We start from the raw sequence: 12,005 nt of genomic DNA on the forward strand, positions 1-12,005 counted from the left end.
ACTCAGTCGCTCGCGGGAGTGTCCGTGCCGAGGCAGGAGCTGCGATGGAGTTGAGGGTGGCGATTTGCCGGCCATGCGCTGGGCAGGTCGTGATGTTTGGTGATGGTTCGGAGGGGAGGAGGAGCGGCAGTGGTGTGGGGGTGGTGGCGGCAGAGGTGAAGGGGGGCGAGGTGAGGGGGGGCGAGGTGAGGGGGGGGCGAGGTGGGGGGGGGCGAGGTGAGGGGGGGGCGAGGTGGGGGCACCGAGCGTGCGGCTCGGAGGAGGGTGGGGGGGTGATTGCCGAAGTGAACGCGTGGACAGTGTCCAGGTGAGAAGGTGTCCCGTGAACACGATGGACCGGTGTTGAGATGAAAAAGTGTCAACGCAAACACACGAACAGGTAAACGGGTGGAGAGCTCTCAAAGTGAACAAATGAAGAGGTGAACAACGAATGAACGGGTGTCCAAGTCTGTACTGTATGTGCGAAGGTGAACCACACGAGCGGCTGATCGCGTCAACAGGTGCGAAGGTGATCGAGCGAACAGAGATGCCAGGGTGTACAAACGGCACCAGGTAAGCGGGTGAACACGTCAACCGATAAATCCGCGACCGGTGGACGGTGTGACCAGGTGTCCGCCCACGTGTCCAAGTCGACAAGTGCATGAAGGGAGTGTGCGGCTGTCTTCGTGAACGACAGCCGCTCTTGCTTTTGTTTTTGATTCCCCGAGAATGGACACGGGGTCGTGGCTCCCGAGGAAGCTCGAAGTCGACGGAGACAGCGATTGAATGTTCCGAGCAGCAGCAACAACAGCAGCAGCGGCAGCAGCAACAACAACAGCAGCAACAGCAGCAACAACAGCAACAACAACAACAACAGCAGCAGCAACAACAACAGCAGCGGCAGCAGCAGCAAGACGCGTGCTCAATGTGTGTAGGAGTCTGTCTTGTCATCACACCATCATCATACCACCAGCAGGATCGTCATCGCCACGAGCACCAATACTAATCAACCACCACCAACGTCTTCATCACTATCACGACCATCAACGCCACAATTACCGCCTATACATAACTAGAAACACCCCCAGCATCGTCACCACCACGACCACCGCCGTTTGTAAGAAACGGCGGTGATCTGTGCGGTAGCCAATCACCGAGGCTTGTGTTGCCTCCGAAACGTCGTGATTTAATTTAGTTTTTATTTTGTTTTCACCTACGTGACTTTACCGAAAAAAACAAAGAGTACGGATCCTTGCAGTCACGAAAACTTCAAATCTAGAATTAATCACCTTGAATGTTATTCTCCCGACACTCACCGCACAGGACAAAACCACGAAAGCCGCAGCGCACACCGACCCCAGGGGGGCCCCGGGGACACCTCCACACACCGGGGCCAAAGGGGATCCAGTGAAGGGGGTTACCGTCCCCGGCCACGTGTGTGAACTGTGGGGTTGATGCAGCCTTGGCGGGGTAGAGGGGTCGCTGGGGGGGGGGCGGAGTCTTCCTCTTTGTGAAGGGAGGTGAGGCCGTGGGAGCCGAGACTTCACATTACCGAAGCTCCACTCCCGCGGAGCTCCTGATGCCAGAGCTTCTCGGCTCCACGACGGTGTTTGTCTGCTCCATTCCGGAGTTCCTCGTCTCCGGTTGCCAGAGTTTAATGGCTCCATGTCAGGGTTTACAGTTTGCAGTCGCTGGGATGTATCGGCTCCGTGCCAGAGTTCTTTGTCCATCCCACGTTTTCTCGACTCCATTCCGAAGTTTTTAAAATATTCCACGCCAAAGTTTCTCCGTTCCACGCCGGAGTTTCTTTGCTTCGCTATCCGGGTTTTCTCCGCGGTCGAGTTTCTCTACATAGCATATAGCCCCCGACTCGATGTCAATGGATTGTAAGTAAATAACGACGGCAACAATAAATAAATTGTAAATTATGCAAATTAGTCACTCGCTGACTGCCACTTGATTCAGGATCAGAGCAGAAGCGGATTTCGATATAAATCAGCGCAGCAACGTTGGGAGAAGATTCAAAAGACGAGTGGAGAGGATGACGAGGTGCTTGGAGTGACGGTGAGAAAGCGGTGTTGTGTCCGTGTGTGGGTGTGTGGATGGATGTGTGTACGTGTAGGGGTGTGTGGATGGGTGAGTGGTAGTGTAGTGGTAGCGCTACGCTGCGCTACAAACCCGGCGACCCGGGTTCCATTCCCGCTCACGGCCAATACCAGTGGCGATTATCTGAACCGGTTCTGGACCTCCCCGAGATCGAATTAAGTATCACATGAGTACCTGGTGAAGTGTGTAAACATTGTCACTGGGGAGACAAAGGCGGTCGGGCGTGGTACTGGCCACTTACCCCCTCGTGTGCCGTTCCGGCCTTCAAGGGTGCCCGCTAACAGCACTTGCCCCTCCAGTCTGTTAAGGTTATACGGGGGATCTTTGTCTTTGTGGGGTGGTTGTTTGTGCACACACCCAGAGCCGCCCAGTGGGGGAGCCGCTGGGCCTCGCACGAGAGAAAACCCCCACAAGGGGCCGGCGGATGGTGACGCCGTGGGGGGGGGGGGTCCCCACGTGGCATTCTTCCGCGGGTCCCCGGGCCCCTGAGTGGAGGCGCGTGGCTCCCTACGAGGCGGAGCGGCAGCAGAGCACCTTGCGGAAGACGCCGCGGAACTCGGCGTTGAAGGCCGTGTAGATGATGGGGTTCACGGCGCTGTTCACGTAGCCGAGCCACGTGACGACGCTCACGAGCGCCTCGCTGACGCCGCACTCTGCGCAGAGCGCGTGCGTCACGTGCACCACGAAGAAGGGCGTCCAGCAGGCGAGGAACACTCCTGGGGAGGGGGGGGGGCAGGAGGAGACGAGGCTCACCCGCGCAGTCCCCAACTCACTCGATCGCCCACCCGCGTCAGTCTTTCACTCAGCGACTCACCCACCCACGCGATCACTCGTTTGCTCGGCCATTCATTTGCTTCAAGCTACTCGGCAATTCTATAAACTGCTCACTCTGTCACTCACTCACTTGCCCATTCACCCATCAATATAGTCACCAAACCACCCACACTCACTCGCTCGGCCGTTCACTTAACTCAACAACTCACTTGACCATGCACTCGCTAACTCACTCACCCACTCGCTCGCTCGCTCGCTCATTAACTCCCCCCACCTACTCACTCGCCCGCCAACTCACTCGCTCAAAGCGGCAGCTGAGAGTAGCAGCCCTGGTCGCCGCGACGCGCGCAGCAACACCTCTCTGAGAATGAAAACGTCGGGTTGACTGCCGCGCGGTGAACTCGTCTCCGCGGTAGCGTGCGTGGGAACGTCAGCACCCCCTGATGTGTGGAATGTTTAAAACAAATTAAGGTCACGAGTTGAAGACATCTCGCAGCGGTAGTTCTGCGAAATCTGCTTCCTCGGGCAATTCGTTCCCTAGCACAGAGAACGCGGTGACGGCACGGCTCTCGGAGGGCTCTGGGCGGGACATTGCATCTCGTGCCACGGCAGCACAAGCCATTGGCATGAAATACTGGGAGAAGTAAAATGTAAACGGAACACGGAGCGCCGTGTTCCCCTTTGGTCACCGATCGAGTTCCCTGCGCTCCGCGTGGGAGGCCCACGCACGTCACGGCTGCTGCGCGTTGCGCATCGATCGATTGATCAATCAATCGATTGATCGATCGAGAGCCGTGCCCTTCCTGCACCCCAGCCATGCTCTTCCAGGCATGCCCATGACAAGGTGTGCCCAGGTACACTCGTGCCCAGATACACGCGTGCCCAGGTACACGCGTTCTCAGGTACACGTGTGTCCAGGTACACTCGTGCCCAGGTACACGCGTGCCCAGGTACACGCGTGCCCAGGTACACGCGTTCTCAGGTACACGTGTGTCCAGGTACACTCGTGCCCAGGTACACGCGTGCCCAGGTACACGCGTTCTCAGGTACACGTGTATCACGGCACAGGCGTTACCCAGGCTACGAGGGCCGCGGCGCTCGTTCCCCGAGTGGCGCCGCGCGAGGCGCAGTCACAGCGAGGTTTTAAATCCCGCGACCACCATCAGCACCCCCTCCCCTCGCTGGAGCGTGACGCTCGTAATTAACGACGCAGTGGGGGGGGGGGGATTGCAAATCTCGAGGCGTCGACGGTTCCCGACGCGGCGACCCCACCCCCGGTCCATGGCGACATCAAAGCCGAGTGGTTTTGCCCCCCCCGCCCCGCTCAATATCGGCATCGCTCCCCTTTAGATATCAAAAGGAATAATTTCCCTTTATACCGATCGCTTCCCTCCCTTCCTCTCATCCCTCCTCCACCACCACCGCGCCTCCTCACCCCTTGCCCTGCCCCCACCACGCACGCACCGTGCGCCCTGACACCTCCCCAGCTGAAACAAAAGTTGCTGGGCGGCGGGTGACACGTGGCAAGTTACAGGTGAGGTGCGAGACGCGTGACAGGTGGCAGCACACACGTGGCGCGCCAAAGGTGCGATGGTATCGGCTTGACAACAATGACGGGCGGCAGCTGTCACGTGTCAGGCGACAGCTGACGGGTTGGTTAGGCTGCAGGTGACAGCTGATATAGGTCCTGGCTGACAGGTGGCGCGTGGCGTGACATGAGCTACGGAGTTTGTTGTCCTTCCCCCGTACCACCGATTAGCACGGTTCGCGCCGTACGGTGCGAAAGAAGTTCACCGTACGGTGGGGAGACAGAGACGCGTACATTGGGAGCTCACCCAGAGAGCAGCGTAGCCTCGCCCCGCGTTCGAGAACGGCCTCGGAAAGTTGATATGGCAGAACTACTTTTGAGAGCCCTGCGATTGCTGCTCGTAAACTCTGGGTGGGCGCTGCGACTGTTCACAATCCCTGCTGAGAGGGGAGCGTCTCTGTTGAAACCTCAGCAGCAACAACATAACCCGCTCCCCGACACGTCGCAGAAGCCGAGTTAGGTGAAAAGTAATTTGGGGAATGTTTTGTGTGCGATCGTTACCTGGCTGCGACCATCAACCTCGCTACCCTGGTCAACCGAGTTCAATCAAAATCCGAAGTAGAAACCACAGGGACTCACCTACCACTCCACTCACCTACCACGCCACTCACCTACCACTCCACTCACCTACCACTCCACTCACCTACCATGCCACTCACCTACCTCGCCACTCACCTACCACTCCACTCACCTACCACTCCACTCACCTACCACTCCACTCACCTACCACGCCACTCACCTACCACTCCACTCACCTACCACTCCACTCACCTACCACGCCACTCACATACCACTCCACTCACCTACCATGCCACTCACCTACCACTCCACTCACCTACCACGCCACTCACCTACCACTCCACTCACCTACCACGCCACTCACCTACCACGCCACTCACCTACCACGCCACTCACCTACCACGCCACTCACCTACCACTCCACTCACCTACCACTCCACTCACCTACCACGCCACTCACCTACCTCGCCACTCACCTACCGCACCACTCACCTACCACTCCACTCACCTACCACTCCACTCACCTACCACGCCACTCACCTACCACTCCACTCACCTACCACTCCACTCACCTACCACTCCACTCACCTACCACGCCACTCACCTACCACTCCACTCACCTACCACTCCACTCACCTACCATGCCACTCACCTACCTCGCCACTCACCTACCACTCCACTCACCTACCACTCCACTCACCTACCACTCCACTCACCTACCACGCCACTCACCTACCACTCCACTCACCTACCACTCCACTCACCTACCACTCCACTCACCTACCACGCCACTCACCTACCACTCCACTCACCTACCACTCCACTCACCTACCATGCCACTCACCTACCTCGCCACTCACCTACCACTCCACTCACCTACCACTCCACTCACCTACCACTCCACTCACCTACCACGCCACTCACCTACCACTCCACTCACCTACCACTCCACTCACCTACCACTCCACTCACCTACCACGCCACTCACCTACCACTCCACTCACCTACCACTCCACTCACCTACCACTCCACTCACCTACCACGCCACTCACCTACCACGCCACTCACCTACCACGCCACTCACCTACTACAATGGGCAGCACCCGCATCGCCTTCTGCTCCCTGCCGCTCATTCTCCGCCCGCCCCGGCACGGCCGCTCCCCGCCCCGACCCCTTCTCGTCCGGGGTCCCTGTGTGGGGGGCAGACCCCCCCCGCAGGGACCCCCGCTGTGTCCCTCCGGGTGCTCCTCCTCCTCCTCCTCTTCATCGTCCGCCCGGGGGATGTCGACACTCGGGGGCCCCGCCGCCGCCGCGCACGAGACCCCATCTCCTCCTCCTCCTGCCGGGGGGCTCGGCGTCGGGGCCCCCCGAGAGAGGAAGGCAACAGCAGCAGGGCCGGGGAGGTACCCCGCATTCTGCTGCTGCTGCTGCTGCTGCTCGAATCTACCCCCAGCGTCCCCTCGCAGGGGGGGCGCCCTCCCTCGACCATTCCCCAGCGCCTCCCCCCCCGCCGGTGCCGCCGGTGCCGCCGCAGCGCCGGCCCCGGCCTTGCGCGCTTCGCGGGGGCCGCGGCCCGAACCGTCGGCCCGGCTCCGGCTCCTTCGGGAGCGGCGCCACCGCCGGAGTCCGCGCAGGATCCAGTAGTAGAGCGCCAGCATGATGGGGCAGGGCACGAAGAAGGAGCACACGGACGAGTAGAGCACGAAGCTGCTGCTCTCCAGGCGGCACACGGCCGGGTCGCGGCGCTCCACGTCGTTGAGGCCGAAGATGACGGGGCTGGCGACGCCGAGCGACAGCACCCACGTGGCGCCGATGAGCACCAGCTGGCGGCAGCCGAAGCGGCTGCGGTTGTACTGGAAGGGCACCACCACGGCGATATACCTGTGGACAACCACCACCACCACCACCTCACCACCACCTCACCACCACCACCACCTCACCACCACCACCTCACCACCACCATCACCACCTCACCACCATCACCTCACCACCACCTCACCACCACCTCACCACCACCACCTCACCACCACCACCTCACCACCATCACCTCACCACCATCACCTCACCACCACCACCTCATCACCACCACCTCACCACCACCATCACCTCACCACCACCACCTCACCACCATCACCTCACCACCACCACCTCACCACCACCTCACCACCATCACCTCACCACCACCACCTCACCACCATCACCTCACCACCACCACCTCATCACCACCACCTCACCACCACCACCTCACCACCACCACCTCACCACCACCACCTCACCACCACCACCATCACCTCACCACCACCACCTCACCACCATCACCTCACCACCACCACCTCACCACCATCACCTCACCACCACCTCACCACCACCACCTCATCACCACCTCACCACCACCTCACCACCACCACCTCACCACCACCATCACCTCACCACCACCACCTCACCACCACCACCTCATCACCACCACCTCACCACCACCTCACCACCACCACCTCACCACCATCACCTCACCACTACCACCTCACCACCACCACCACCTCACCACCACCACCTCATCATCACCACCACCTCACCACCACCTCACCACCACCATCACCTCACCACCACCACCCACCACCACCACCTCATCACCACCACCTCACTACCACCTCACCACCACCACCTCACCACCACCTCACCACCACCACCACCTCACCACCATCACCTCACCACCACCACCTCACCACCACCTCACCACCACCACCTCACCACCACCTCACCACCACCACCTCACCACCACCACCACCACCTCACCACCACCACCTCACCACCACCACCACCTCATCACCACCACCACCCACCACCCCGCACCCACGCGAGGCCGGGAGAGGCTTTGCTTGAACACAAATCGCGGAGGTGTAAATGTTGCGTCGTACACCCTCCTCCACCCGACGCAACAGCCAATTACAATTGCAGCACCGAGCGCGTTGTGCGCTCTTCCGAGATGAGAGGCAACTCTCACGTGATGCCCACCTCACCCTGAGATGCGGCGTGGGTTGAGTTGGGTGAGAGTCGTGAGCGTGGTGAGTGGGCTGTGTGTGTGGTGAGTGAGTGTGGTGAGTGTGGTGAGTGTGGTGAGTGGGCTGTGTGTGTGGTGAGTGTGGCGAGTGTGGTGAGTGTATGGGGTGAATGTGGTGCGTGAGGTGAGTGTGTGGGGTGAGTGTGTGGGGTGAGTGTGTGGGGTGAGTGTGTGGGGTGAGTGTGGTGAGCGTGTGTGGTGAGTGTGGTGAGTGTGGCGAGTGGGCTGTGTGTGGGGTGAGTGGGCTGTGTGTGGGGTGAGTGGGCTGTGTGTGGGGTGAGTGTCGTGAGTGTGGCGAGTGGGCTGTGTGTGGGGTGAGTGTGGTGAGTGTGGTGAGTGGGCTGTGTGTGTGGGGTGAGTGGGGTGAGTGTGGTGAGTGGGCTGTGTGTGTGGTGAGTGTGTGTGGTGAGTGGGCTGTGTGTGTGGTGAGGGTGTGTGGTAAGTGTGGTGATTGTGTGGGGTGAGTGTGGTGAGTGGCCATGGCCCCGGGTTGTTTGAGGAGGCACTGAGCTTCGGCCACATTCGCCTCTCACCCGTTCCTGCTGCCGCAGAAGCAGAGACACTGACGCCGCAGCAGTGCGTGGCCAAACCTTGACAAATACCGCTGCTGCTGCTGATGATGATGCTACTGATGATCATCCTCCGACAGCAACTCCTGATGATGATTCTGCTGTTGATGATGACAATGCTTCTAATGCTGCTGGTGACGATGCTACTGCTGCTACTGATGCTTATGATGATGCTACTGCTGCTGCTGATGATGCTGCTGATGATGATGCTACTGCTGTTGCTGCTGATGATGCTACTGCTGCTGTTGCTGATGCTGCTGATGATGATGCTACTGCTACTGCTAGTGACGATGCTGCTACTGTCGATGATGACCGCGATGGAGATGACCCCCACCTGTCCACACTTATCGCGCACAAGTTGAAGATGGAGGCAGTGCACAGCATCACGTCCATCGTCATGAGCGCGTCGCACAGAGCCGTGCTCAGGGTCCACGTGCCCCCCAGAAACTGCAGAGAACGGGGGGGGGGGGTAACAGTGGCGAACGGGCGGGGAGGGAAGGTGATGTCAGACTCCATGGGCATGGCGTCACACCCAGATAATTAAGCCTCAACGCTCCGATGATAATGATTATGGGCGACTATCAATCACCCTCATCATCATGATCAATTAAGATGTCACCTCATCCCACATTACTTGGCTCCACCGAGCGCGCAGCGCGGCCTTGCCAGTGGCCCCGCGCCTCACGGATCACGGCTTGGCCATCAATCAGAGAAGCCGCTCCTCGCGCCGCGGCGCCTTTCAATTAAGAGCAGCGACCCGGGCAGTGCGGACAGCGGTCACGAAGCCCCAGGCGCGCCCTCTCGTCCAGGTGCCGCTCGTGGTGCGGGGGGGGGGCGAGCGGGGAGAGGGCTCCAGGAGTGGCCTCGTGATGGGAATCTGTGTCGCCAGCGGATGCTGGAAGTGGGCAGCGGTGCTGCTACGCGCTCCGCGGTTTGCGATGTAGACTCACGTGGAGACTCACAGGCTCACATAGAGACCGATGGACCTACATAGAGAGCCACAGACTCAACTATAGATGGCTTCACGGTGAAAATATCTGGCATACTGCCGACGAATGAACACAGCGGGTGGCGGCGTTACCATGCGGTCCGTGATTTGAGATACAGACTCATACGGAGACTCGCATACTTACACAGAGGCCAACAGACCTGCACAGATACCCAAAGGTTCAAGTAGAGGTGGCTTCAGAAAATGCTTTCGCCTGTGGTGCTAATGATGATTGGTGCCAGCAGCAAGCGCACTGTTGATTGCCCTTAACTGTCCACCGGTGCAAGGAATCTGCCCAATGTTGTGATGCATTGTGGTGGAGATGCCAGGGGAGATCTCTAGAGATTGTGATCTCGTTGTGGTGGAGATACCAGGGAACATCTCTAGGGATTGTGGTCTCGTTGTGGTGGAGGTGCCAGGGGACATCTCTAGGGATTGTGGTGGAGATGCAGTTGAGGCGGTGTTAGAGGCCGCAACGTGTTCCGTAGCGCGCGAGGTGCGTAGAGACATCGGCGTCATCATCATGTACGTCACCGCCGTCCACGTCACGTCTACCGGCTACACAGTACCATCATCAGCGTCGTTGTCGTTATCACCATCATCGCCACCACCACTTCCACCAACTACCACCATCGTAGTCGTCGTCGTCACAATCATCTTATCATCACCAACCACAATTACCACGACCACCAACCATCGCCATCAGCCCTAACCACCACAACGTCGTCATCACGAACATCAGTTCGTTCTTCTTCCCCGTACCGCCTATTGGAAGGGTTGACTCCGTACGGTGCGAAAGAAGTGAAACGTACATACATTACTACCACCACCTAATACCATCGCCATCATCACGAACCTCCACCGTAACCACCGCAACCGTCCTAACCCATCCCCCGTCACATTAATAATCAACCCGAACCACCACTTAATAATAATCATCATAATTGACACTTATTAGGCGCCTCTCAACTCAACATCACCAGGACGACCAACTGTCCACGATTACATCCACCACCTCCATCACCACCACTACCAAAAAAAGATCCCCCGTATAGCCTTAACAGACTGTAGGGGCAAGTCCTGTTAGCGAGCACCTATGAAAGCCGGCACGGCACACGAGGGGTTGGGTGGCCAACCCCACGCCTGGCCGCCTTTGTCTTCCCAGTGGCGATGTTTACACATTGCACCGGGAACTCATTTGAGGTTGAGTCGACCTCGGGGAGGTCCGGGACCGGTTCAGATAATCGTTACTGGTGTTGGCCGTGAGCGGGAATCGAACTCGGGTTGCCAGGTTCGTAGCGCAGCGTAGCGCTAACCGCTACACTACCGCTCCCCACACCACCACCACTACCACCACCTCCATCACCACCACGACCACCATTCGCACCAAGCGTCATCTATCTTTGCCAGCTCCATCACCACTGCTCACCTCCATCACTTCCGATATCACGTAATGTCATCCAAACTGTCATCATCACCACCACCCACCAGCACCACCATCTCCTCCATCACCTACACTGTCACAAAGCGACATCCATCTCCACCACCACCACCACCACCACGGCAGCACCACCTTGGGACGCACCTCTGCGTAGACGTAGAGCGGCAGCACGAGCACGGCGAGCAGGAGGTCTGCCACGGCGAGGCTCACGATGAAGTAGTTGGTGGCCGTCTTGAGCGCCTTCTCCGTGAACACGCTCAGGCACACGAGGACGTTGCCCAGGATGATGACCGCGATGAGCGCCACCCCCAGCGTCAGCGCCGCGTAGTTGTGCTGCAGGGGGACCGCCGCCGCAGCACGACCCGCGTCCCCCTCCTCCTCGGCCGAGGCCAGCCCCGACCCCAGCTCGGGCCCCAGCTCGGGCCCCAGCTCGGGCCCGAGCCCGGCCCCCGGCCACGACCCCGGCGCCGAGAGGTTCCATGGCGCCGCGGGCCGCGTTCCGTTCGCCGCGAAACTCAGCGCAGGGAGCGCAGGGAGCTCAGAGGCCGCGCCGGGGCCGCTCATGGCGCGTGCAGCGTGGCATTGGAGACGCCCTGCCGCTGCTGGTAGTTGTGGTGCTGCTGCTGGTAGTTGTGGTGCTGCTGCTGCTGGTAGTTGTGGTGCTGCTGCTGGTAGTTGTAGTGGTGCTGCTGGTAGTTGTGGTGGTGCTGCTGGTAGTTGTGGTGGTGCTGCTGCTGCTGGTAGTTGTGGTGGTGCTGCTGGTAGTTGTGGTGGTGCTGCTGGTAGTTGTGGTGCTGCTGCTGCTGGTAGTTGTGGTGGTGCTGCTGGTAGTTGTGGTGCTGCTGCTGCTGGTAGTTGTGGTGGTGCTGCTGGTAGTTGTGGTGGTGCTGCTGGTAGTTGTGGTGGTGCTGCTGCTGCTGGTAGTTGTGGTGGTTCTGCTGGTAGTTGTGGTGCTGCTGCTGCTGCTGGTAGTTGTGGTGGTG

At 59.5% G+C, this 12,005-nt stretch overlaps 1 protein-coding gene across 1 annotated transcript; it reads right to left on the bottom strand.

Annotated features, from left to right (window-relative positions):
* Positions 1–295: 295 nt before the first annotated feature.
* Positions 296–11,708, bottom strand: LOC144933953 (D(4) dopamine receptor-like). The gene is made up of 4 exons (XM_078859304.1): positions 11,167–11,708; positions 8,928–9,040; positions 6,051–6,847; positions 296–2,801 (listed from the first exon to the last, which is right to left on the bottom strand). The coding sequence occupies exons 1-4, from the start codon at positions 11,584–11,586 to the stop codon at positions 2,593–2,595; spliced, it is 1,539 nt and encodes a 512-aa protein (XP_078715430.1). The 5' UTR covers positions 11,587–11,708; the 3' UTR covers positions 296–2,592.
* Between the last annotated feature and the right edge of the window lie 297 nt (positions 11,709–12,005).

Source organism: Lampetra fluviatilis, chromosome 8 (genome assembly GCF_964198595.1).
Source record: "Lampetra fluviatilis chromosome 8, kcLamFluv1.1, whole genome shotgun sequence".
NCBI lineage: Eukaryota > Metazoa > Chordata > Hyperoartia > Petromyzontiformes > Petromyzontidae > Lampetra > Lampetra fluviatilis.